General features: G+C 38.0%; 1 protein-coding gene across 4 annotated transcripts in view; it reads left to right on the forward strand.

Moving 5' to 3' along the window:
- The first annotated feature begins 1,159 nt into the window (after positions 1-1,159).
- Positions 1,160-26,323, forward strand: part of Ice2 (interactor of little elongation complex ELL subunit 2) — a 41,966-nt gene continuing 16,802 nt past the window's right edge. For 3 of the 4 annotated variants that reach the window (XM_055598786.1, XM_055598788.1, XM_055598789.1), the window contains exons 1-10: positions 1,160-1,251; positions 2,141-2,282; positions 3,518-3,622; positions 14,233-14,482; positions 15,785-15,904; positions 17,567-17,704; positions 18,237-18,353; positions 18,575-18,734; positions 19,810-19,991; positions 24,970-25,948. In XM_055598786.1, the coding sequence (XP_055454761.1) occupies positions 2,242-2,282; positions 3,518-3,622; positions 14,233-14,482; positions 15,785-15,904; positions 17,567-17,704; positions 18,237-18,353; positions 18,575-18,734; positions 19,810-19,991; positions 24,970-25,948 (2,092 nt within the window). In that variant the 5' untranslated portion in view covers positions 1,160-1,251; positions 2,141-2,241. The remainder of the gene's footprint in view (positions 1,252-2,140; positions 2,283-3,517; positions 3,623-14,232; positions 14,483-15,784; positions 15,905-17,566; positions 17,705-18,236; positions 18,354-18,574; positions 18,735-19,809; positions 19,992-24,969; positions 25,949-26,323) is intronic. The other variant, XM_055598787.1, reaches the window with a different exon arrangement.

The following is a 26,323-nucleotide window of genomic DNA, read 5'->3' on the forward strand; positions in this document are numbered from 1 at the left end:
GCATTGAAGGAACAAGTATTTCTATCGCTGCCACACCCAAGTGAAGAGAATAAAGTCTAAGTGTGTAGAAAACTCATTAAATGAAATGCTAACAGAAAACTTCCCTAGCCCCAGAGAGGCATGGATATTCAAGGCATGACCAGAAAGGATCCTCACCTAACATAACCACACTGTAAAAAGGCTAGGACAGCACTGGGGTTATAGCTCAGTGCTAGAGTGACTAGCTAGCATGCATGCATAAGGCTCTGGATAAAATCCCCAGGACAGCAACAACAATCATAAATCAATGAACAGCTAAATACATGACAAAAAAAAAAAAAAAAAAACAAAACTGTAAAATCTGCAAAGTGCTAAATCACATTTAATAGAAGACCCATTAGATTAGGAGGGAATTAATTTCTCAGCAAAAGCCCTACAGGCAAGGAGAGAACAGAATGACATATTTCAAGTTGTGAAAGAAAACAGCTGCCAATCAGGATCACGATACTCAGCAAAGCTATCCTTCAGAAGTGAAGGAGAAACAAAGATATTCCAAGATAAGCAAAAAACCAGAGGGAATTCGGGACTGTCAACCCAGCCTTACAATGGTTACTTCATGGGGTATTCAGAAGTGAAAGAAGGATATCATCGTGATGTTGTGTTAAAATAGTAATATTAATAGAAGATAGGCAAAAGAGTCAGCCATTGTCAATACAATTAACCATCACATTATAAAGATGACTAAAAGGGAAGCAAAAAGTACTCAAAACAGCTAGAGCAGAATCAACAAACTGACTACCATAACCCTGTATTTTTTTTTTCTTCAATAAAATCTTTGAATGTAAGTGAACTAAATTCTCCAAATAAAACATACCATACAGGCTATAGGATCATGGTAGTGTATGCCTACGCCTATAATCCCGAGAAGCCGAGGCAGGAGGAATGTGAATTCAGGACTATCCTGGCTACAAAGAGAATCTGAGGCTATTTTTGGCTACATGGTGAGATGTATACAAGGACCAGAATTTAGGGAATCACCGAGGTCACGGCCCAGTCTCTCTTGATCTAACACTAAGCGCGCAAGGCTGGTCCTCTCTGCGGGTTCTCAGGCAGGCCCCGCCCGCGGCGCTCGTGTGACGTCATCACGCGCAGCCGTGCGGGCGCCCTCAGGGCCTTTAAATGAGGCCTTCCTAGGCGTGCAGCAGTGAGTTCAGCAAAACGTGTGCGAAAGCGTCGGTTTTTCCCGGGTCCAGAGCCGCTTGCGACCCTGAGGTGGGCGGAAAGGCGGCTGCGCGCGGACTCGTCTCGTCCGGGACGCGAGGGGCGGGAGAGGGAACATGGCGAACAGGGTCGGAGGCAGCGCCCCACCGGGCCTTCCTCACAGGCCTCCCTCGGCGGCTTCCCTCACAGGCCCTAAGCGGCTTTCCTCATTCGTCTCCTCACCTTTCCCGATTCTTTCTCTTCCATTGCTTCCCCGCGGCTCCCTCGGCGTCCGCCGTCCACTCCCTTCCCCCCCAGCCCCACACTAAGGGGAAAGGAGAGGTAGGTAGGTTGAGAGGGAACCTCATGAGACCCCACAGGTGCTCAGAGGCCAGGACCTGCATTTGACTCTTAAGGACCCCAAGCTTGTCCAGGTCCCTGGACAAGCACCCAGCGGGGAGAAGTCAAGCTACAGCTTTGGTCCTGGTGATACCTCTTAAGTGTCCCTGTGACTTTTTCCTTTGAATTGCCCACACCTGAGTCTCATAAATGCAGAGTTCTCTTTGAAAGGTCCAAGATTCTTGGGGTCCAGAGAGCCTTTTCCGTACATCGCATATCATATGCTTCCCGCATATCCGTATATAACTGGAGGAAATGGAAACAAGATTTATAAGATATAAATCGGAGGCATAGCCCTGCCGTAGTGTAAACAATGTGAAAACACCCTCTGGTTTTGGTTCTTATTAACTCAGCTAATGTCGAGAGTAACAACACTCCTTGCAAAAGTTAAAGGAAAGGGACTCCTTCTCTGTCATCTTTGCTGCAAAGAACCGTGGCAATGTTCTGCCTGTGTGTGTGTGTGTGTTTTTGTTTTTTTTTAGTCAGTTGAGAGTAGATGTTAAGCAAATGCCCTTTCTCACCCTAATCTGGGTTTGATCTTGACTTTTTGTTTTGTCTTCAGTTGAATGTAGATTCTAGGAAGGATCTGATCCTCAGTCTCTTGGAACCTTCACTGCCAGGCTGAAATAACTGTGGGCTAGAGTAAAGGAGAAATCTAGGAAGATGAGCTCTAGCATAACCATGAATGAACCAAGACTGAACTGGTGAGTTGGACCTCTTCCTTATCCATTCTGGAGGAGTGAGACAGGGCTGGTGGGTATCTTAGGAAGGGAGGATTTCTGGCTTACAGAAGTTTTAAACTTCGTGACCCCCAGAGATTCAGAATTTGCCCTATTCATATACCAAACCTGTTGAGTTACAACTGACCAATTTCACCTCCTGAAATGACAACTCAGCACTCAGGTGTTTAGATAGAATTTCATCTTGTGATTATTGTTTTCTTTGGAGAAGAGGTGCTGAAATTGTTCTACAGTTTCAGTTTTTTAATTCCTTCACTCAAGTAACATTGACCATAACATATCAGTGTTAGTTTTAATGTGCTTTGGCCGGAGGGGAAAGGGCGGGAAGAGACAAGGTTTCTCTGTAAGGTTGGCTTATCTGGAGCTCACTGTAGAGACCAGGCTGGCCTTGAACTTAGAGATGGACCTGCCTCTTCATCCTGAGTGCTGGGTTAAAGGCGTGTTGTACCATGTCCAAGCTGTATTGAATCATTTAAAATCTGTCCTAGGACTATAACATGAATGTGTAGTCACATGTTCTGCAGGTAGCCCTGAACACCTCTGGCGCTGTGAAACCAAAAGGGATTTTGCAGTGTTAGGATTTTTAGAGCTCCCCATTTTTGCTGATCAGAGTCCTCCTTAGATAAATTAATCTCCGAATTTTGGATTTTTTATTTCTTTCATTGGCTATATTAGTCTCTAACTAATTTTCATGTTATAAAACCCATGTATCATTTTAGAGGTGAGTTTAGCAAGCCCCTGTCATTTACCCCATGTAACAAAGTCAGATCAAGTAAGCAGTGAGTAGAATGGCTAGTGTTTTCACCTGACACAATATTACATGGAACAAAATAAGTCCAGTCACATTTTTAATGTCACCATTCACGGCCAGAGGTGATTCCTGTCTCTGACAGATCCTTGATTATACTTAATTCTCTTCCATCTTTAATGTTCAAGTCTTTGAAGTTTAATTGTATACTACAGGAAAGCACAGTATTGGAGCTTGAGAATTTCATACTGCCCCAAGCTTAAAGCTGTCCAAGAAATAAAACAATAAATCTATACACTCAAGATCTGGCACGTGAAATTGAACTGGCTAGGAAGTGATTATTTGGGAAAAGCTGGGATAGAGGTTGTAAGTTCCAGCTGTACCATTATGCTTCTTTGTCTAACATGAGATTTTGAATTGTCAAGTGCAAGTAAATTACTTTATTTCACAGGGATGTTACACCCAAAAATGGCCTTAAAGCATTTTTCTCTCCAGAAAATTATAAAAATCATTCCATGGCTCCAAGTTTAAAAGAACTCTATATTTTGTCTAACAGGTAATGTTCTTTTGGTTATTTATTTTTTCATTTCATTGCTGTTTTTCTGATAGCTGAAATTTTATGACTGTATTCAAATTACAATTTGAAAAATAGAAACACTTTAATATTTACCTTTCTTCACACATTGTTGTATATTTATGCACACAAAATGAGATCATAGCTGTAATTACCTCAAAACACCATAAAATATAATTTGCTTTTATCATTAAAAATCAGTATTTTGTATTTATTTTCATGCATACATATTTTTCCCTTAAAATCTTAATTAATTGCCTATTCTCTTATATATGTGTTTATAATTCCTGTAGCAACTATTGGAATTTTTTTAAAAGAAAGTCTGCAATTATTTCTGTAAGGTAAAGGCATACAAATTTAGTCAGACTATATATATTTTATATTTTAATAGATGATACAAAATTGTCAAAAGAAGATTTTTTTTTCTTGTCTTGTATAAAAGTGACTGCTCACATGCTTGCAGCTGCTCCTTTTCACTGTTTGATTGACTGTCTGTTCTGCTGTAGGTTACTCTAGAGACCAGAGATGAGTGAGGGAGCTCTTCCACAGGAATTTAGATCTACTGTGATTCTGTTAGCTCTCACAGTGGAGGAACTATATCTCCCCCATCTTTTTCAGTCGGTTTGCCTACTTATTCTTCTATCTTCATCTTCTCTTCTACTCATTTTGATCAACATTTGAAAATATTTCAATTTCTGTTTTAAATACTCCTCTCCACCTTCTTTTCTGTTACCTCTTCTTTCCTTTGGACGTACACTACTTTAGAGGTGTATGTGTGCTGACGTGAAGTAAGGAATGAAAAATATGTGAGGCATATAGAAAACATTAACACAGATAGTAATGGTCCTTCCACAGCAATAAGTATTTTAAGTATAGGTAGACAAGACTTTCTCGGTGAAAAGGCAAATTCACAGTTGAACTAAAAAATAGGAAAGAGTTGCTTTCTGAAACTAGTCCAGTGACATTCTCAGTGAGCTTTTGACTGGAGCTTTTTCACTCACGTTTCTTTCCAGTTCTGGTTTTTGTAGTAGTTCTCAGATAACCTTTGCCATCTTCATCTTTATGCTTCTCACAGTGCCTGATCATTAGAATTACTTGTAGACTTTTAAGAAATACTGATTTTTGTACTGTCAACCTAGTCCATTGAATCCAAACTATTGAGAATCAGGATGCGTCTGTGCACTTGACTTAGTTTATAATAATGAGTGTTTGTGTGTCTTGAACACATCAAAATATCCTCCTTTTATGTAAAAGGAGTTATAATAGTCTGCATTATTGTACATGTACCTGGATGATAAAAATTTTTTGGAAGAAAGCATATATGTACATTTATTTTGATGTTTTGGGTTTGTTGGGTACCACTATGCATTTCTTCTGAGTCCGTAGACATTTTTGTGGAGCCACTTTTGAGTGTTTTGGTACATCATTTCTGGGCACTGTGCTGAGTCAGCCAGATTGCTATTTAAAATATTAAGTCTTTCTCAGTGTATTTGGTAGTGTCCGCTTTAAAAGTTAAGATTCATATTTGTGCATCTATGTATTTTTTAAAGCTGTTATTGTTGTTCAGTTTTTATTATTTCCTGCCAATAACTAATTTAAAAAAAAACAAAACTTTTCAGTCATTCAGTACCTTTAATTATTTTAAACCAAATAATGTTTATCCTTTACCTCTTATTTAAAATGTTCTTAAGGCCGAAAAAGAAATAGTCTGGGTTTGATCTGGTGATATGCTCAAACCATGGCCCTGGAGAATTGCCAAGAGTCCTGAACTAGCTTGACATTCCAAGTTATTGCCTGCAGAATTTCAAGGGACACAGTCAGAGCCAGGGAAATGCTGACTCAGCACAGTGCCGAGAAATGATGTACCAGAACACTTACAAGTGACTCCACAAAAATGTCTACGGACTCAGCAGAAATGCTTCGTGATACCCAGCAAACCCAATAAACTATGGGTCAGCAAAAGCCCAAGTAACTCAGTGTATTGGCAAGTTAAATGTTATTTTGATACACGCTAGGGTCATTTTGGAAGAGGAAACCTTGAGAAATTGTCCCTACGAGATTGGCCTGTGGGCAGCTTAGGGTACATTTTCTTGAGTGATGATTGATATGTGGGAGGGCCCAGCTCAGCTATGGGCTGTGCCACTTCTGGGATTCTGATCCTAGGTGCTATAACAAGGTAGGTGAGTAAGCTGTGAGGAGCAAGCCAGTAAGCAACACTCCTCCATGGCCTCCACATCAGCTCTTTCATCCAGGTTCCTGCCCTGATTTGCCTCAGTGATGAATTGTGATATGAAACTGAGCTGAAATAAACCCTTTCTTCCCCAAGTTGCTTTTGGTCATGGTGTTTAATCATAGCTATAGAAACCCTACCTAAGACAATTCAGCAAAATGCTGAATGATGGCCCAGGAAAACCACAAGGGTAACTTGACAAAAGGACTCAATGACAACTCAGCAGAAATGCCAGGTGGTGAGTCTGAAATAAATTGCCCAAAGGTGGCTTAACAAAAATTTTAAAAGATGACTCAGCAAAAAATTTCAGTAGTTATTATGCAGAACTGCTACATGGTGTCTCAACAAAAAATCCTCCAACAATGGCCCCAGGCACAACCCTGCGATGATTGTACAATACTCAACAATGAATATAACACCCAGTCATGATTAAATACAGTGTACTCTTAGTAGAGAAAAAGCAAGAGCAATTATGTATACACTGGCTTTATTTTCCTGAAGAAGAAAATTCCAAGAGTTCGGTATCTGTAACAAAAATCTTGAACAAGGGTTGACACCAGTCTCCTTAATGGCAGCTCTTCAAACATGTGGGCAGCACAAGGATCTCTGACAGACTGACTTGAGATTTGCATATCAGACTGAGTCTCGGGAAGATCTCTATCCACAAATGCTCAGTTTAGGACAAACAGATGGTGTAGTGCCTAACTAAGAACAGTTGATGCATTGTCCCATACTCTGGGAAATTACCCACAATCCTATTAACAGGTGGTTGGTTTCAAATTTCAGTATCTCAGACATGAGCATAGACAGCAGTGTCACTCTCTCTCTGGATCTACTCTGTGTCACCCTTGTCCCACTGAAGAAAGTTCCCTGCCCATGCTGGCAGGGCTAAGTCATGGTGTAGATGACTACAACAGTGTGGTGATCTTACTTTATGTTCCAGAGTCTCAGAGGAGCAGGAAATTAAAGAATCTGGGAACTAGAAGGCACCTTGTTCAAGTCCTCACTGCCTTAGTCCAGGCTAAGTCTGGACAAGCTAAGTAGAAATTGTGAGCTTCTACAGAACTTGTAGAAGAGCATGGTTGTTGAGAAAAAAATTCAAATATACAGCAGAACTTTAGCAGGGATTATACCATTACATCCATTTCTTGGATTCTGTGAACATTTTATTCAATCACTTGTCTGTCCATCTACCTTTGACCCTTTCTGTTCATTGCACCTTATCTGGACACCTTTCATAATGAACGTTTGTACTCCTCCCCTTAAAGTAGCATTGTGTTTGTTTGTTTGTTTGTTTGTTTTTCATTTTCATTTAATATCTATTTACATATATATTATGATATCAGGGAAGTTACCAAGTCACTAAATGTAAATTCTTGTCTCTAAGAATCTTGATTTTTTTTTTAAATGTTTATGGGTCTTTTGCCATGTCTGTATATCATGTATGTACAGTGTCAGCAAATGCCAGAAAAGAACATCAGATCCACCGGAGCTGGAGTTGTAGACAGTTGTGAGCTCCCACGTGGATGCTAGAAATTGAACCTAAGACTTCTGTAAGAGCAGCCAGTGCTCTGAGCCTCTGAGCCATCTCCAGCCTCTCTTAGGATTCATAATGAGGGCAAACTGGGCAGTGACCGACACTGCAAGGAACACAGGCCTCTGTGCTGCCTGTACTCTCCTGGGACCCTTTTCTCTCAGTCCACCTGCTGGAAGTTTATTCCTTCCCCCAGGAATGACCTCAAGTATCTGCAAGGAGTACATGTGTTTTGAAAGAAAAGAGGTTATTAAAAAGCTCTTGATTCTCCCTCTTTCCCAGTGCTTTCTTAAAACCTTTAGTTTGGAGTTGGGACTTTATTTACTTTTTTAGGTTAGCATTCAGAATAATGGGTTCCATCATGCCATCTTCATCCATGTGTTCTATTATACTGTGTCCTCATTTATTTCCTCTGTCTATGTTCTCCCTACTATCCAAACTGGTCCACTTTCTTCCCCAGATAATAACCCATTGCTTCCTTCCTGCATGCTATGTATTAATCGTCTTGATTTTCCACCTCCCTTAAAAATATCTTCCTCCCTACCAGGGATCTACAAATACACACATGACCTACAAATACACACATGCATATATAAAATATTTAAGTTCAACACAAATATATAAAGTTTTAAATATTAGTCCATTGTCCATCATTTGTTTTTCTTAGTCTGGCTTATTTTGCTTAACAGGATCATTTCGATTTACTTGTAGATTTCATTTTCATGTAGATTTCAAGATTTCTGATTTCATTTTTGTTCATTTTTAACAGCTGCATAAAATTCTATTGTCTTTTTAAAAAAGTTCTTACTACTTCAGAATTTTTGTCTCAGCCTTCATCATTTCAGATAAAAATTTCTACCTATTTTTCTTCCTTCCTTCTTTCCTTTCCTTTCTTTCTTCTCTCTCTCTCTTTTCTTTCTTCCGACAAAAATCTCCTTATATAACTCTGGCTAGCCCAGAGCTCACTATTTAGACCTGTCTAATCTCATAGAGAGATCTGCCTCCTTGAACGCTGGTATGCAGGTGTGGCCACCATGGCTGGCTTTAATATTAATCCTCATTCTACCACTGCTTCTTTAATGGTGCTCTGCAGTTTTGCTTAGCATTTCCTAAGCATGACTTATATAAAGGAGAGAATATTTTGCTGGCAGTTAGGCTTAAAAAACAAAACAAAAAGTCCTAATTTTCTTAGAATATGCTTTTCTTTCTTTAGATTTTTTTTTACACAGGCACAGTTTATTAGTGTGATTTACATGTTAGTGTAAAAGAAAAGCATAAGCATTGGTATGTGTTTCTGGATTTTGTTGTTATAACAAGAAACTGATTTTGGAGCTCAGTTATTTAGAACTTTGCTTGTTGAGAAAAACAACATTCTTTATTATTACCCATAACATAGTAATTTTTGTGTTCTCTAGCATATTGGAAAAATATACTGTTAATTGTGCTTATTTCAAAACTGACATTTTTATTCAACCCCTTCTCATCAGAAAAAGATATTTTACTCTTAATTTCTGCACAAAAAGCATTCATTAGATGCACTATACTCCATACATGTTTTTAAGATGAAAGGACCTCCAGGGTAATGTGATGTTAGAAGTTAGTGTGAATAAAGTAGAAAGTCAGTGAAGTATCAAGTTCATTAGCTGTTTGAAAAGTTTAGCCAAGAATAAATGAGAAAATGAAAAGCTGTTCATGTAGAAATAAACACCCACCTTTATTTAAAATTAAGCATTCTGATTACAGATCTTTATAATTGAGTTTTAAGCCAACAGATAGCTGAATAGTTTTGAATAGGATGAGGAATAATAGTTGCTATTAACCTGATTAATATAAAAGAAAACTAAACCCCAAGATTCAGGTAGACTTTGAGATGGAGCCCAGAAATATCATTCCCAAATGTGGCTTTTAAAGAAACTGTCAAACTAGCTGACTTAAGAGTCTAGCAAACTGTTTGGAACCTTCCTTTGTTTCATAGCAACTTGAAGTAGAAAGGAAAAATGGTAGTTGACAAAATGAAGGAGGCAACTTCAAACTATCAACTGAAATAAATGCAGTGTTATAATGTATGTGGGGAGTGCTATTGGGTACTTGTGGCTGCACCTGATGAAGATTTTGACAGGGCTGCACTTCAGAATGATCTTGATGTGCTGCTATTTCATTCTTTGCTGCATGTAGCCAATTTAAACTGCTAGAATGTCTTGACATTCCTACTCGGGCATATCTGAGTCAGCATCTCGTTGCTGCAGCAGCTTAATTAAATTTGCCAGTTTGTGCCAGGAGGACAGACATGTTCTCATATTCAGAGAGACAGCTGTGAGGCAGTATTGTTAAGAGTTGCGGACACAATACTGTTAGGTTTGAATAGCTCTCAAGACATATTCTAGTGAGAAATCAATCTGCTGTAATATATTTCTACCAAGATCAGCAGTTAATATTCATTTTGTTAACCTAAAATGAGCTTATTTTTATACTGTTATTGGAGAAACTTTGGTAGCTAAGTATGTGTTCTCTTGCCTTTATTTCCAGAGTCAGGTCAGCCTAAACATCACAATTTTAATGTACAAAATTCTCTTCCCATTAACTATTTAGTTATTTGTTGAGTATTTCATTCATAGTTTATCTCTGAGAGTGTTTTGAAATGATTTTGCTTTATTTCGGGGAGGAACGTTCTTACCCTTTTCTAAAATGCTATTTTTAGATTTTGGAATTTTTACCGTATTTATTATTATACTATTATAAGTTAGTAGTTCCCAACCTTATCAATGAGACCCAAACCTTCCAACTTTATTTTTAGCAATTATTTGTTAGAACTAATGTACTTCCTTTATTAGCCTGAAATGAAATTAATAGTTTATTCCTGCAGACATAACTTTTAAAAATAGCATGATGTTCTAAATATGCAATGTGAAATAAAAGGAGAACAATGATTCCTACCCTGGATTATGTAATACCCACTTATAGTGACTATGGCTGGGTATGGCACCTGTACAACCTATAAGAGGACCATGGATTCAGTTCTCAGCACCAAAACCCACAATAAGCCAGACTGTATTTAAGAGAAGGAGAATGAAATATACTAAGAAATAATTATAGAAACAGAACAAAATTTGTGAAAGTAACAGCAAATTGTAATTGTTTTATGCAAGAGAAAAAGACCTTTACAAGCTATGTGATCAGTGTCATATGTTCATTCAGCATTCAGTATTCCTCAGCAAATTATGTCAACCGTTCTCTTCTATGATGAGTTAGATGTTCCTTTTGGCTTAAAGAAATTACCGCCTTAAGGAAAGTAATACTGTCTTGATTGCAGATCATTGTTTTCTTCCCTTTCTTCCTCTTAATCCATCATTTCCATAATGTTCTTCTCGACCACCTATTTGGTAAATTTAGTTTGGAAACCCAGTATTGTTATGGTTGCATTTGTGTGTGTGTGAATGGATATAATTTTCTTCTTTCATGTTGATGTGGTTTTCTTTCATTCATTTATCAAACTACTGTTTTAAGATCCTGGTGATTGGGCTGGAGAGATGGCTCAGAGGTTAAGGGCATTAGTTGCTCTTCGAGATGTCACGAGTTCAATTCCCAGCAACCACATGGTGGTTCATTACCATCTAAAATGAAATCTGTTGCCCTCTTCTGTACATGCAAACACACATTATATACATAATAAATAAAGAAATCTTACAAAAAAAAAAGATCCTGGTGATTGAAGATTATACTGCAATCTGCTTGTTAAAGCTCTTGAACAAGCTGGGTGTGGTGGTGCACACTTTTTATTCCAGCACTCAGGGAGGCAGAGGTAGGCAGATCACTGTGAGTTTAGGGCCAGCCTGGTCTATGAATTGAGTCCAGGATAGCCTCCACAGAGAAATACTATCTTAGAAAAACAAACAAACAAAAAAGGTTTTGAACATAACACACTAGTAATTATCAGTAAATATTAATGAATGAGTCAATAGACATCCATCTTTCTCATTAGTTTCCTTTCTTCTACAAATTATCATTATTTAATTTGGCGTTGTGTTAAAGAAGCAACAACTATAGTAGAAATCTAAGTTGTAGAGATGAAGGAAATGGAGTTTTTTGGTAGATTTATACTCTCTTACAGAAATTGTAGAATAAAGTAATTGAATTGCAAAGATAGAGACAATTTATGAATAAGATAATCTATAATTGTATATCTTAATAAAAATAGGTAATTTTTTTATTGAGGTGTTTTACAAACAAGTCTAATATCAGGCTCTCAGGCTGCTACTACTCATTGCTTTCTCTTTGAGCATACCTCATTACAGATATGCCATGGTTTTTCTTTTGTAGCCATAAAAGGCATAGAAACATTTTTTATGGACTTAGCCATATATGTGACAGATAGAGGATTGTCCAATCTTTCTAAAATCACTACTGCTTCCATAAAATGTGACACAGTTATTGGAATTTTATTTTCAAGTTCTGAGATAACCAATGGAAACCAGAAAATTTAGAATTTCAGTGAATTAACTTCAACTTTGTGGCCTCATTTTATTCTGTTCTTACTGTCTTTTATTCACCATATTAACTGATATCTCTTTCTGAAGAACTTAAATGTTAAAAACCAAATAGCACTGCAGTAAGTAAATATTAGCATGGTTCACAATAATGATGTATATTTTTTTCTGGTCAGGAGCCATTCTGTTAAAGGAGCTCTCATTAGGCAGGTGGGCCTTCAGGAAAGTAATCTGATACACACCATGACACACCCCAGGATCGCTCCAGGCTCTGACACGCATGCTTTGTGCACTGCTGCATCTCTCTATACTCTGGTGTGGTGGGAGTTGTTACTTGGTGGTTATTTACACTCTCTGGTTGAGCAAACTTCCTATGGGATCTTCATGAAGATAAAGTGCTGTTGAAATGAATTAATTCCTGGTTATGGAATTCCTGATTTGATTCAAACAATTTTAAAAGGTAAATTGTTTTAAACCTTCTAAAACAGCATTAGAAAGTTTATGGCTGAAACAAATACCTTTGTGAACTTCCAGATGACTAGGAGACACTTTTGAGACAGACTTGTGTCTTCAAGCTAAGCCTTCATTATGAATCCTGGTATATACATTAATATGTATATAGCAAGTTGGTTTAAATGTCCCATGAACTCAAATTATAATGGGACTGCCAAGCAATGTCTAATTAAGTGATGTCATTATATATAAACTTTTCTGTTGTAATTCCTTATACCTTCTCACCTTATGGCATTATATACTGTCATTTTAAATTTACTTTGTTTCTTAGAATAAAAGACAGATAAAAGTATTGTCCTGAGCTCACTATAAACTTAGAGATAGCTAAAAAAAAAATATGTAGCCAGGTCAGTATTAATTAAAAGGACATGTATTCTTACAACCTTTAGACCCTGTTAACCTTTAGGCCTTGTCAACTTTGTCACTCTGAACTCACTATGAACTTATGTAATGCACACATAGATAAGAAATGTTTAGTTTTAAAACATGTAACCTGTTGTAGTTTAGAATTCATCTGTTTTGTGATTAATTGCCTTTTTTGACTATGAGGTAATTCCTTTTCTGGGAGCTTTGTCTCAGAGGTATAAAGGCTATACGAGAAACAGTGAGAAAAAAAATACACACACTGTTGGCAGAAGCCTGGTGGTAAAACCCATTGAACAAAAGCTGGATGGAATTAATTTCATCTACGAGTTATAAATATGTATATAGATATGTGTTTGCATATAAATATGTCCCATCTGTCTGGTTTTTGTGACATACACTCACATACATGAGTGTATGTCAATTGTCATCTGCATGTAAGGAGCTCCTTTTGTAACGTCCATTGAATGTGTTTATGAATATATACAGGTCTGTATGTCTGATTGTTTGTCTATTTGTATGTATGGGCTGACGCTATAGAACCAACAGCCTCAGCTTACTGCAGTTTCTGCAGAGGGGACACTAGCAGAAATCTACATATCATCATATGTAAGCTGTGGGAACTCGTTGAAGTTAAAGTTCTTACCTTCTTCCACCTTTTTCCTTGAGCCTGTGTGCGTGAATGGTCTTCACCTACTTTCCTCGTTTCTTTTTCTTAGCGATTTACAAACATATTAGCAGATTCAAGATCTAACTATCAGCCTAAGATAAGTAGAAAAAAGTTTACTTAGCCTGTGGAGGCCTGCACAGTGGCCTGTCCCATGCAGGGACTAATCTCCTGTCAAAGAGCACCTTTTTACCACCCCTTGCAGTTTTGGCTAGAAACCGCCTTTAAGGTCTTGGCTGCAGGAAAAAAAAAAAAAGGTGACCAGTTCAAGTTTTCCTCCTTAGCAGCAGTCTAACCAGTCACTAGTCCTAGAGAAGGAATCCTGGGCTCCCTCCTCAACTCCTTTTTCTTTCAGTCATCTTTCATGATCAGTTGCTTATCAGCTTGGCAACCCAAGAGATAAAGTGAACAGGGAATTCTGCATCCCATCCCAGATCCTGCCCAGGACCCTCAAACCTTGCCAAAGCAGAAAGAGACTTTGGCAATTGGAGCATAGGAGACCTTAACAATTTCCCCTTTTAGTAAAAGAGGTAAGTTCCAAATAGAATAGCTGGTTGAACTGTGCCTCTCCCTCTCCATCAGGTGGCTGAAGGTAAGCCTGCAATGAGGTCTTTTCATGCAGACTACTTAAACTACACTAAATGACTGAACATCAAAATGCAGGTGGCAGAGTTAGATAATAATCTAGAAGTTACTGTTAATCATGCCATATTATTCTCCCTTTTGATTGAGAATCATAAGTTCCATGATAGTAATCTTCATGTGAAAAGCACATATTTGTAAATTGTATTTTTTTTCCAGACGTATAGGAGAAAATTTGAATGTCTCAGCAAGTTCTGTAGAAAATGAGCCTGCAGTTAGTTCAGCAACTCAAGCAAAGGAAAAAGTTGGGATGATTCTCCTTCCAAAACCAAGAGTTCCTTATCCTCGTTTCTCTCGGTTCTCACAGAGAGAACAGAGGATTTATGTGGATTTGTTGGTTAAATATGCAAAGAGTTCCTCAAGTTCCAAGACTGTTGGAACAAATACAAATGAATTCCTGCAGTATCTGGTATGTATTCTGTCCATCAGCTTCAATAAAAATACCAAGAACCAGGAAATAAGTCTACTTTACATTTCCTTTCATTGCACTTTGTCATTGTTAGTGTATTATTTATTTCTTTTATTATTAGGTATATTCATATATACAGAAACAAGAAAGTAAAATAATTACAGTGTTGGCACTTAACTCTTCTGTTGTTTTTATTGTGTGTAATTCTGGCATGTACTCTGCTGCACAGCTTACCTCCTAGCAAGAGCACCTTCATAAGCTTGCTGTGATCATTTTGAGTAAATTGTGTCCGCATCTCTAGTTAAGGAAATGATCCTGTGCTAAATATCTTTTCTAACAAAATCATTCTTTATTCAATTTTGTTTCTTTAAGATAGATTCTTTAAATAACATGTTTTAAAAATAAAGTTGTAAGGTCAAAGGCTGTACATGTTGTTAAAGCTTTGGTCTGTGATTATAGGTAGATAAATTGTGAACTGCAATGTGGGTGCTGGGAATCGAACCAGGGTCTTTTGGAAGAGCAACAAGTTCTCTTAACCACTGAACTATCTCTCCAGCCCTAGACAGATCAGTTGTCTTCAGAAGATTTGAATTGTTTGTTTATACCACTGTAAGAGGAGAGGTTTTGGAGGCACCTTCAACACTAGCCATTGCTGCCTCTTTTTTGGCCTCTGTTGCGTGAGGAAAAGGGTGCTTATACCTAAATAAACATATTGAGCACTAATGAAAACAAAATCTTCCATGCATCTATAAACTGTGTTTTATATTTTATTTATTTATTTACTTACTTATTTTTTTATTTTGTTTTTGAAAAGTGACTTATATTCCCCAAGCTTTCTGCAGTCCTTGGCAGTTATTAAACAACCACTGCTACACCGTCTCAGAAGTGCTTAAGGTGTGGGAACGCGCCACACACCCGAAGATAGGCACTTGTACTTATGTAACTCTGCTAGCTATGGTTTGCTCATTTTTCTCTTAAGTGTTTGTCCTTTTAAAAAAATAGAAATGGAATTTCCTATGCATATACTGTAATTTTGGTCATTTGCTTTTCTATTTCTGAAGGCTTTTTTTTTTTTTTTTTTTTAATGGGTTTGGTGTGTGTGTGTGTACGTGCTTGAGGTTGAACCTATGTCTCAAACATAAGTCCACAATCTACCAGGAAACTATACTCTAAAGTTTTTTTAAACAAGCTTATTATTATTATATGGTGATATTTAAATTATTTTCTTTGTGGTTTTCACTCTGGAGGATTGATTATTTTTAGTGAAAGTTTATTTAAAATAAATGTTTTGTTTTTTTTAAGGATATGAAAAAGCATGTGAATGAAGAAGTTAATGAATTCCTAAAGTTTTTGCAGAATTCTGCAAAGAAATGTGCACAGGATTATAATATGCTCTCTGACGAGGCCCATCTCTTCACAGAGGTAAAAAGATCACATTTACATAAACTGCTGAGCAATAGGCATTAGGAGCGTCTCTAAAGTGTGTGAAGACCTTGGCGCTTAGGGAACTGTCAGCCTTAGCCGTTTAGTTACATGGAGGCCAGAGCACTGCTTAGTGTGTGAAATATTAGAACTCCTGACAGCTCAGGATGTAGAAATAGGCACTGCAGTCCATATCTGAGCTTGCTGCTGAGGAAACAATTTGTTTGGGCTTTAACGTGCTCCTCGAAATCATTCATAGTTGAGAACTTAGGAATTTTTTGTTTCTGAAATTTTCAACAGTATTTCATTCCTTGTTTGATAGCAGGCAACAGTGGAAACCACAGGAAGGTGCACTGCCATAATGCACAGTGGTGCCCTCTAAGTGCTTCCTCCAGGGATTTTCTTTTCCTTCCTTCCTTCCTTCCTTCCTTCCTTCCTTCCTTCCTTCCTTCCTTCCTTCCTTCCTTCCTTCCTTCCCTCCTTCCTTCCTAGTGCTAAGGTAAATGAACGCAGTTGCAACTGTTAAACACAGCGGGGCATGTGCACTAGGAAAAGGAACTGGATATGGAGTTGCAGGGTGAGGCTCAGACACTAAAGGTACTGTGGCAAGCCTGACTACCTGATCTCCATCCCAGGAACCACATGGTAGAAGGAGAGAGCTGATGCCTCCAACTAGTCCCCCATAAACAATCAAACAAACAAACAATTAAATAAAATGTACTGAGCTAGTTCCTGATTTGTAACTTGAAACATTTTGTAATTTTGTAGAAGGAGGAGGATATAGATTTAAAGTTAGAGCTTCTGTGGTCTAAATTACATCCTAGGTGGTTGTGATGGCCCACGCCTTTAATCCCAGCACTTTGGACAGAGAGGCAGGCAGATCCTTATTTCTGTAAGTCCCGGCCAGCTTGGTCTGCAATGTAAGTTTCAGTCCAGCCAGAACTACAAAGTGAGAGCCAGCCTGAAAGATAAAAATAAAATAGAATATATCCTAAAAGGTTTAGATACCATCCACTGACAAAGATGACAGGTACCTTAGAAGACAGCACATGTGTGTGCTTTTAAAATTATCAGAACTTCTCCCAGTGATGGCTCAGCTCTTTTGAGTTACTTACATATTATCACAGGTATATGCTTTTCTTAAGTGAAGCTATGAATGTTTCATTCCCAACTACATTTCCTAGTAAGTCATTAATATTTTTGAAAACTGGAGAAGACAGTTAAGTACTTAGTCATTGTTTTCTTCAAAGACATGTCATGTAGCCCAGGCTGACATCAAACTACTGACCCTCCTGCCTCTACCTTCCAAGTGCTGGGATTAGAGGCATGTGCATGTAGGACCAGCTCCAGCTTCATGTGGCTTCTTTTCTTTTGTCAATTTCCTAAAAAGCATAGAAAATATCTTAAGTCTTCTCTATTTAAAGTTTTAATTTTAGTATTACTAAATGTCACGATTTTAGGAAATTAGGTTAAAACTTTTTATGAGAACTAAGATATTAAGTCAAATAAGAAATATACAGAGTATGTAGGTTATTGGAAGAAGAGGGGATGAGTAAAGTGGGTCAAACTTTACAAATAATAAATTCATAGTCATATGTAATTAACATACATTTGTTAGGAAAGTATAATACAAATGAATACTTTTCATTTTCTATTTCTCAGCAAATTCTAAGAGCTTGCATTGAACAAGTGAAAAAGTATCCAGAATTTTATACTCTCCATGAAGTTACCAGCCTAATGGGATTCTTCCCCTTCAAAATAGAGATGGGATTGAAGTTAGAAAAGACTCTTCTTGTTTTGGTAAGGATTATGCTGTGGATGTGAAGGGGGTTACTGGAACCTTGGCTGGAAATGTCATTTATGTCTCATGTAGACACGTTTAAATTTTGGGGCTGCATGATTCAGGTACAGTATGTTATGTTTTTTAAATACCACTTTTAATTTTGTTTCTTGACTTTTTTTCTTCCCACTTTCCTTAATATTTCTCAAATAAAAGAGAGAACTCCATTTAAAGGAAATTTATTCACAAATATTTGAGAAATTGGTGTATGAAAAGGATATTTTAGTGCTTCCATTCTGTGTTATGATTTATTCTTCACACAAAAATGTAAAACTTAAAGTTGCAGAAAGATTTCAAGAGAACTCCTATGGACGTTTTTAGAAACAATAGCAATAACAAAAGCATTGCTTGTGGTTGTCAAGCAAAACTATGAATGAATGTATTGTCTTAAGGAGATTTTAGGATTGACATTTGAAATTTCAATTAAATTTGCATGTTTCAAGAAAATACATTGAGACTTTCACAGTAACGTTCATTTTTTACTTAATTTAGGGCAGTGCAAAGTTTGTAAAAACAGCATTTCCCTCGATGCCTGTGAAGCTACAGCTCTCAAAAGAGGACATGTCTTCCATTGAGACCCCACAGCAAAAAGCTGAAGCTCTGCACTATGTAAGTCACAAGTGGCTTTCCTAAATACTTAAAATAATCCTAATAGTTGTACTAAAGAAAAAGCATACTGCCTGATTGTTCTAACCTTTTTTCTGTGATGTTCTCCCTCTTCCTTGTTACTTTGTGGTGGAATGTTGAGAGTGACCTAGATACTAAGGTGCACATTGTTCTGTTTATTTTTGAAGCATAAATCAGTAATGCCAAATACAATTGTTTTTCAGGATATTAGTAAAGATCCGAATGCAGAGAAGCTTGTTTCAAGATACCATCCACAGATAGCTCTGACTAGCCAAGCATTATTCACCTTGCTCAATAACCATGGACCAAGCTACAAGGAGCAGTGGGAAATTCCAGTGTGTGTTCAGATGATAACTGTGGAAGGTGTGTGATTCGGTGTGCTAGAATAATGTATTCAGAAGGGCTGGAATTACCCCATTTCAGCTGTGCAGACATAGATGGCTATGTGCCACACACAGATCTCCATCTTTGTTTAAGGAGAACGAGAATCTGATGTTTGAACTCAGTAGACCTTTTCCAGCTATAAAGTTAAAATAGAACTGACTGCTGACACCTATGGTACCTGTAGTCATGTTAGGGAATAAGATAAAGAAAAGGAATTATTACTCAGGGTAGCCAGAAATAATTGAAGATGTGGGACTTCTCTTTGTCACTGGGATGAAGGAATGCATCACTTTAGATAGTTTGTAGTGAGCAAATTTCCAGGACTACGTTGTCTGTAACTGGGACCCAGAAAGAAGTAAAGAGTGTTAACAGAGGGTATGTAAAAGAATAAAACATACAACAAGCTGGAAGTGCTTTATGACACATCATGAAAATATCAATGCTCAAATGGCAAACAGAAAAGTTAAAACATATAAAACTGAAAAAATAAGCTGCTGGCAGTGACACACACTGGTAATCGCAGCACTCAGGGAAGCAGAGGCAGGTGGATCTCTGTAAGTTCGAAGCCAGCCTGGTCTACAAAGTAAATTGTCACCAGTAAATTAATGTTTGCACGTTAGTTCTTCTATCAATCTGTTTCATATTTGGTCATTCTGTCTTCCAGATTAATATTAAACATAAGAACATAAAGAGTAAGTCTTCATTTTTAAAGACAAAACAGAACAAATTAGAGTTCAGTGTAATCTCTTATAAGTGTAAAAGGGCTTTATAGGCACTTGAAAGAACAGAGCAATAAAGACACTAACAGTATAGCTCTAAAGCCCAGAAAGCTATAAATACTGTTAGGAAACATTTCTCTTGCTGGCTAGGTCCTCTCACTCTTTAGCACTAAGGAGCTTAATGACATGTAGTGCAAGAGGGACAGATGCAGGAGGCAAGACACCACTGCCCTACCCTATCTCTGTTTAGTGATCCCTCTGCCATGCATCCTTTTTCCCTTTTAAAATAAAACTACAGGATACTAATTACTACTTGCCTCTGTTTCTATTTAAAGGTTCTAAACCAGTTAAAGTAATCTATGTCGATTCACCACTTCCCAGAAAGCAAATGACAATGCGAGAAAGAAATCAAATCTTCCATGAAGTTCCATTAAAACATATAATATCAAAAAACACATCTGTCCCAGTCTCTGCAGTCTTTATGGACAAACCTGAAGAGTACACCTCTGAGATGGACGTATGTAATACTTTTTCTCCCCTGTTTAAGATATACTGATTTATTCTTGTTTATCCTTTTGAAACATAAACTTATATTGCAAATCTCTCAGTATGTGATATGTGCATGTGAGTGAGGTGTACCCAGAGGCCAAAGGTGTCAGAGTCCCTAGAGTTACAGGCAGTCCTGAGCCACCTGATGTGAGTGCCTGGAACTAGAACTTGGGTCCCCTAGAAGAGCAGCAAGTCTCTGAACCACTGAGCCAGCTCTCTAACCCCTTTACCTAAAAAACAATTTAAAAATCAGCATAATGATTTGAGTATACATTCCAAAACAAGATATATAAGTAGCTGACAAATACATGAAAGATTGTTCACCATCACTGATTGTCATGGGAATGCAAATGAAAACCATGAGGAGCCAAGGAGATGGCTCAGTCAGTAAAGTGCCTGCTGCAGAAGCATGAGGATCTTGGTTCAGGTCCTCGACACCCACATAAAAAACAGGTACGACTGGGCATACCTGTAGGCCTAGCACTGGATGGGTGAGGACAAAGCAGGTGGATCTCTGGGGTTCTTGGGCCAGCCAGCCTAGCTAAACTATTAGCTCTACGTTCAATGAGAGTCTGTCTTTCAAAAAATAAAGTGGAGAGTGACTGAGGAAAAGACACTGGGCCTCAGCCTTTGACACCCAGACACACATACACACAAGTGCAAACACCACAGTGAGGAGTCATCTTCTCTTAGTAAGAGTGGAAATAACAAAAAGGATAAGTGGCAAATGCTAGCCAGGCATGTGGCTCATATGGCGACACTAATATTTGGAAAGCTGAGGCAGGAATTGTGAGACCTGTCTCAGAATTTATAAGTAACAAAAAGACAAATATTGAGGAAGGTGTGGAATACTTGTTCAGAATGCCGATTAGTTTGGCCACTACAGAAAACAGTTAAGAAGTTTCTTAAAAATAAGACTGCTATGTATTCCATCAATTACCCAGTGAACATATATTTCAAAGAAAACAACAAGCCTGAGAGTTTAGACCCTTCTGCCTCTATGTTGATTGCAACACTGTACACAGTAGCCCAGATATGGAATCAGCTTCATTGTTCAGGAGTGGGCAACCAGATCAAGGACATGAGGTGTATAAATACATTGGGATACTAGTAAACCTTTACAGACATAAATATCCTGTCATTAGCAACAGTATGAATGTACCTGAAAATCAGAATGTTAATAAGCCAGTCACAGAAAAATCGGTAGCATGTGATTTCCTTTTAAAATGTGACAGCTAAAAGAAAAGACATGTTCATAGACTTGGAGAGCAGCGCAGTGGTCACAGAAGCCAAGGAGGGCAGTAGAGAGAGTAGTTACAGGGTCACAGGGAAATAGATATGAGGGAGGGTTGGTGTAGGTCTGTGACCCAAGAAGGAGAGTATAGTTAACAGGACTGTGCCATTCAAAACTGAGCAGAGAATGAGTGTTCTCATCGAAGCCGTCTGGAGGATAGTCTCACATTAACTTATTAGCAATTTGAGTGTAGGTTTATTACGTATAAAGCATTAGAGTGACAGTTGGCCTGGTATAAATATTAGTTTTAATGATGTGTACATAAAGATAATTTTCTATGATTATTAAAGTGAAATATTTTGTTTATAGAAAATAATCCATTCTGCAAATATTTACTGTACAGAGTCTGTTCTGTGTGCTGAGAATGGGAAAATACAAATGCAGCCTGGTTTCTCAGTGCTTACATTGTAGTTGACAACACATTCTAAATATGCAGCAGCAGAAGCAGCAGATACTGAGAAATACTATGGAGAAAAACAGGATACAGTAAGAAATAGAGAGATGGACAGGGATGGAGGTGTTTTATATTCAGGACCAAGAAGGCCTGAAGATAGTAAATATGGTCAGAAAGTTTTAGTCAGGTAAGAAATCAGACAATTTTAAATTAAGATATAAAAAAATGTTTCCCTACTTGTACAAACTTACACTATTTTAAGGCTGTTGATTTTTCATTTTTGGTTTTATTTTTTGTTTTGTTTTGGTTTGGTTTTGGATTTTTTAAGACAGGGTTTCTCTGTGTAACCTTGGCTATCCTAGACTTGCTTTGTAGACCAGGCTGCCTTCGAACTTACAGAGATCCACCTGCCTCTGCCTCCCTGAGTGCTGCGATTACCAGTGTGTGTCACTGTCAGCAGCTTATTTTTTCAGTTTTATATGTTTTAACTTTTCTGTTTGCCATTTGAGCATTGATATTTTCATGATATGTCATAAAGCACTTCCAGCTTGTTGTATGTTTTATTCTTTTACATTTTAATGTTGGAATATGTACTGGTGGCAGGTGCATGTCAAGAGATGAGAAATACCAGGAAGAAACAAAGCAGGTTAAGAAGGATAAAAGTCACAGAATGACTTTGGTAGTGGGACCTTCCCATTACTGATGACACCTAAACATTGTTGCTGGAAAAATACAAGAACATATTTCTTACTAGCATGGGGTGGGTGGAGTCCTAATAGGATAAGGATTTACAAAGCTGAGATAGAGCATGATTACAGGAGTCTAGGAGGCAAGCCATCACTTAGGGTCATTTATGCTTTTGATGGTATTTGCCAGTTCTGAAGAAACAACCAAAAAAGCCTATGCTTTTGGCAGTATCACAGGATGAAGTTAACAAGGCAGAGTTCAGTTTCCCAGTAAGGCCTTTCATCCCATAGAGCTGTGAGTTAAGGTAATGCAGAAGGAACCCATTTCCTCACAGGTTTTTAGCCTAACCTTCTCAGCCTTGTGTTTGGAGTAGTGTGACTCTTTAATAGCTGGTGTCTCCCAAGACTCCAGCAACAGCATGCAGAGATGATTCTGAGGGGAGACCGGTGTCTGCTGAGCCCCAGATTGTGATACTGATTACCTCAAGTGTTTGTTCTAACTTTTGTTGCATCTTAAGTATTCTAAAATTCTCATCTCCTTATTTTATCCAATAGTTGTATGTGTTTTTATGTTCTGGGTTCTTGGATTTACTGTTGAAGTTTTCTTAATAATTTCTAATTTTATTTCCTTTTTAACTGGAGTAGGACCTTAGCAAATTCTGCTCTGCACAATGTTGAGGTTTTACTAACTTATAGTCCACTTTTAGAAAGGCCCCTTGGGTTCTCAGAGGAAAGAGAGCATATGTAGAATGTATAGGATATACATTTCAGTCTTACATGTGTTTTCATTCCTATCAATGTTAGTCATCCTTTCAATATCCTCATCTACCTCCTTAAAGACAGTACCATTGAGCAGGCCTGGTGATGTTTCTGTCACATTCACATTTTTTCCTCCTTTTTCTCTTACCCTGTTAACATTGCCTGTGTTCTTCCTTGCTCTCTTTCTTGGTGCTATCTCCAGTTCTGTTTTATCCTTGCTGTGTGGGACTGCCCTCCTGTTGATGGCACACAGTCTCCCTTTGTGGTAGATTTGTTCATTTCATTAGAGCTCTCAGAGGTTGAGAGGCTGCTTACTATGTGCCAGGCACAATGTCAAGAAAATTCCTGTTTATGATTTTTCATTTGATCTTTAGAACAAATCCAGAAAAAAGTAGCCTTACTATTCCTATTTTAGAAATATAAAATGTGAAGTTCAGAGAGATCAGGTAATTTCTATAGGTCAGTCTTGAACTTAATTGCTGCCACACTCACTCTCTCAAACCCTACCCCCAAATGTGTAGTATACCTAGCTTATAGTCAAGTTTTCATGGAATTTACTAAAAAACTCACTCTGCCAAGGCTACAAATTACAGCTCAATGGTAGAGTATTTGTCTACCATGCAGTATCCCTGTGTTCAATCATCAGTACCACAAATAGTAAAATAAACAGCTAGATATAGTATGGCGTTCCTGTAATCTCAGCACTTGGGGGTAGAAACAGGAAGTTTATGAGTTTAAGGTCAGCTTCTGCTGCATAAGAAAGAGCTGTGTGTGAACCTGTTTGAAAAAAAACTAAAATTAATTCATTTTAAAAATGAAGGGCTCTTCCAGTTTGAGAACAGATCTCTGGTGCTTGACTAGTGGGTAATTATTCTTGAATAGTTTAAAGCTATTTGTAGTTTTGCTATTATCAAAATAGTACATAAAAATTGCATCCTCAATGACTTTGTGTTCCAGAATACCAAGAGCCACTTCCTGTCCATCTTTGCCTTATAATATTTTACTCAGTGTTTACCCTGAGTGGATATGCAAAGAGTGTCACTGATTGGTATTAGGAAGATCCTTGCCTAACAGAGGTAAAGAAACTGTCCTCCTGGTCAGCTAAGTTCAAGGTTCTCTCCCAGAGTATATGAAGTGAGCATACATGAACATCTTTTGTTGTTGAGCCTGAGGCCATCTCTTTGTGATGGTCTTGTCTGTTTTCGCATTTGTGACTATGCTTCTCTGGGGCTGACATTTCACAGTTCAGTTTCTTGTGCTATTATACCATGACAGATCTGTCTGTATAAACACTTTCAAGGAGAATACAAAATTAAGTACTTGACTATAAATTGTGTACATTTTAGACATTAAACCTTTCTGCTGCGATTGTGTGAATGTGTATGGAGGTAAGAGGGACCTGTAGTGTATGTTACACACATGGAGGCCAGTGGTCAACACCAAGCATCTTTCTGAGACTAATAAACTCTCAGCTTTAGTTTTGAGATACAGTCTCTCACTGACCCTGAGGCTAACCTTTTCGGCTAGACTGGCTGGCTAGCAAGTTCTTGGGATCTTCCTCCAACTGTACTCCCTTTGTCTTCTGTGACATTGGGATCACTGTCTCACATCTCCATGTCTGGCTTTTATTTGGGTGCTGGAGATCCAGACTCAGGTTTTATGCTTGCATAGAAATCCTGTTACTCACTGAGTCATCAGCCCCATCTTTCTACTCTTAGAAACATGAACTATAATGTTAGGGGTAAGACATTAGAGTTAGGTAACTATGACCTGAACTTTTCCCTAATAATTGGTCAATATATTTTCTTCCAAGACATCCACTGAAGCTAGTGATTGCCGAAAAATTGAGACACTGGAAAATATGGATCTGGATTTTGATGGTGATGTCACAGAACTTGAAACCTTTGGAGTAACTACCACTAGTCCATCTAGGTCACCAAGCTCAGAAAGTGACTCCTCTGCACCCATCATGACAGATGTCCACACAGCCCCCAAAGGAGCAGCTGTGCCTCTAGCACCAGCTATACCTAAGGCACTAGCTATAACTGAAGCACCAGCTACACCAAACATTACTGATGATTCTAGAAGTTTATGTCAGATTCTGATGAAACAATTACAGAAGGAGAAACAGCTATTCTCTAGTGTGGAAAGTGGTCCTGAAGAGTACAAAAATAAAGATATTCAAGGACTTGAATCTTGTGATGAAGAGGTTCCCAGTGCCAATGCAAAATCTTTAATACAAGATAATGAAGTCCACAGAACATCTGATGGAATCTCTAAGGAAAATGATATAGGTATGCTGTGTACCAATGATGAAAGACAGAGTATTCCGGGGAACACAGACAATGGCAATAAAACAGCTACTGCATCAGAAACAGCTGAAACTGAGAAAGGGATTCCTTGTGGTAGTGATACAGATGAGGACTGTTTAATCATTGATACAGAGAATAAAAATAGTAACGGAAAGACAGTTGATTTGGGTTCTAGACCAGCAAGTCCAAATTCTTCAGCACAGGCTTCTATGGGAAACCAGACTACTACTATTTCCGAAGAGTCTTGTGTTTTAAAGAAACCTATCAAGAGAGTCTATAAAAAGTTTGATCCAGTTGGAGAAATTCTAAAAATGCAGGATGAGCTTTTAAAGCCAGTTTCCAGGAAAGTACCGGAGTTGACATTGATTAATTCAGAAGAATGTAAACAGCCATCTGCTTCTGAGCAAGCCTCTGCTGCTTTGGATGCCTCTAGCTGGCCAAAATCCAGTTGGCCATCTGCATTTCAGAAGCCTAAAGGACGTAAGTGAATATCAAGAACTCACCAGTTTGTCTATTCCTTTTCCTTAGCTTTTCTCCCTTCTTTCTTACTATTATAACCTGTTTTATAATTTTTACCTAGTCACTAACATTTCATTTCAGTCTGTTAATCACTATTTCAGCTTCCACCATGTCCTCTTTGTATATCTACCCAATTTGTATACTGTTTACCCAGCATGTACATGGTTAGGTCACTAAGCTCATGGAGGGGATCATAAACATTGGACTACAGAATGAGTGTAATGATGCTCTTCAGTCCTCCTAGCTTGGAAATAGCTGGATCTTTTAAGTTCGTTCTTGTAGCTGCTTATCACCTTGATGCATGCTTTGCCCAGTGCTCATGGAGGTATTTCTGAA

This window comes from Psammomys obesus, unplaced genomic scaffold, assembly GCF_907164565.1.
Source record: "Psammomys obesus unplaced genomic scaffold, mPsaObe1.curated_primary_1811, whole genome shotgun sequence".
In the NCBI taxonomy this organism is placed as follows: domain Eukaryota; kingdom Metazoa; phylum Chordata; class Mammalia; order Rodentia; family Muridae; genus Psammomys; species Psammomys obesus.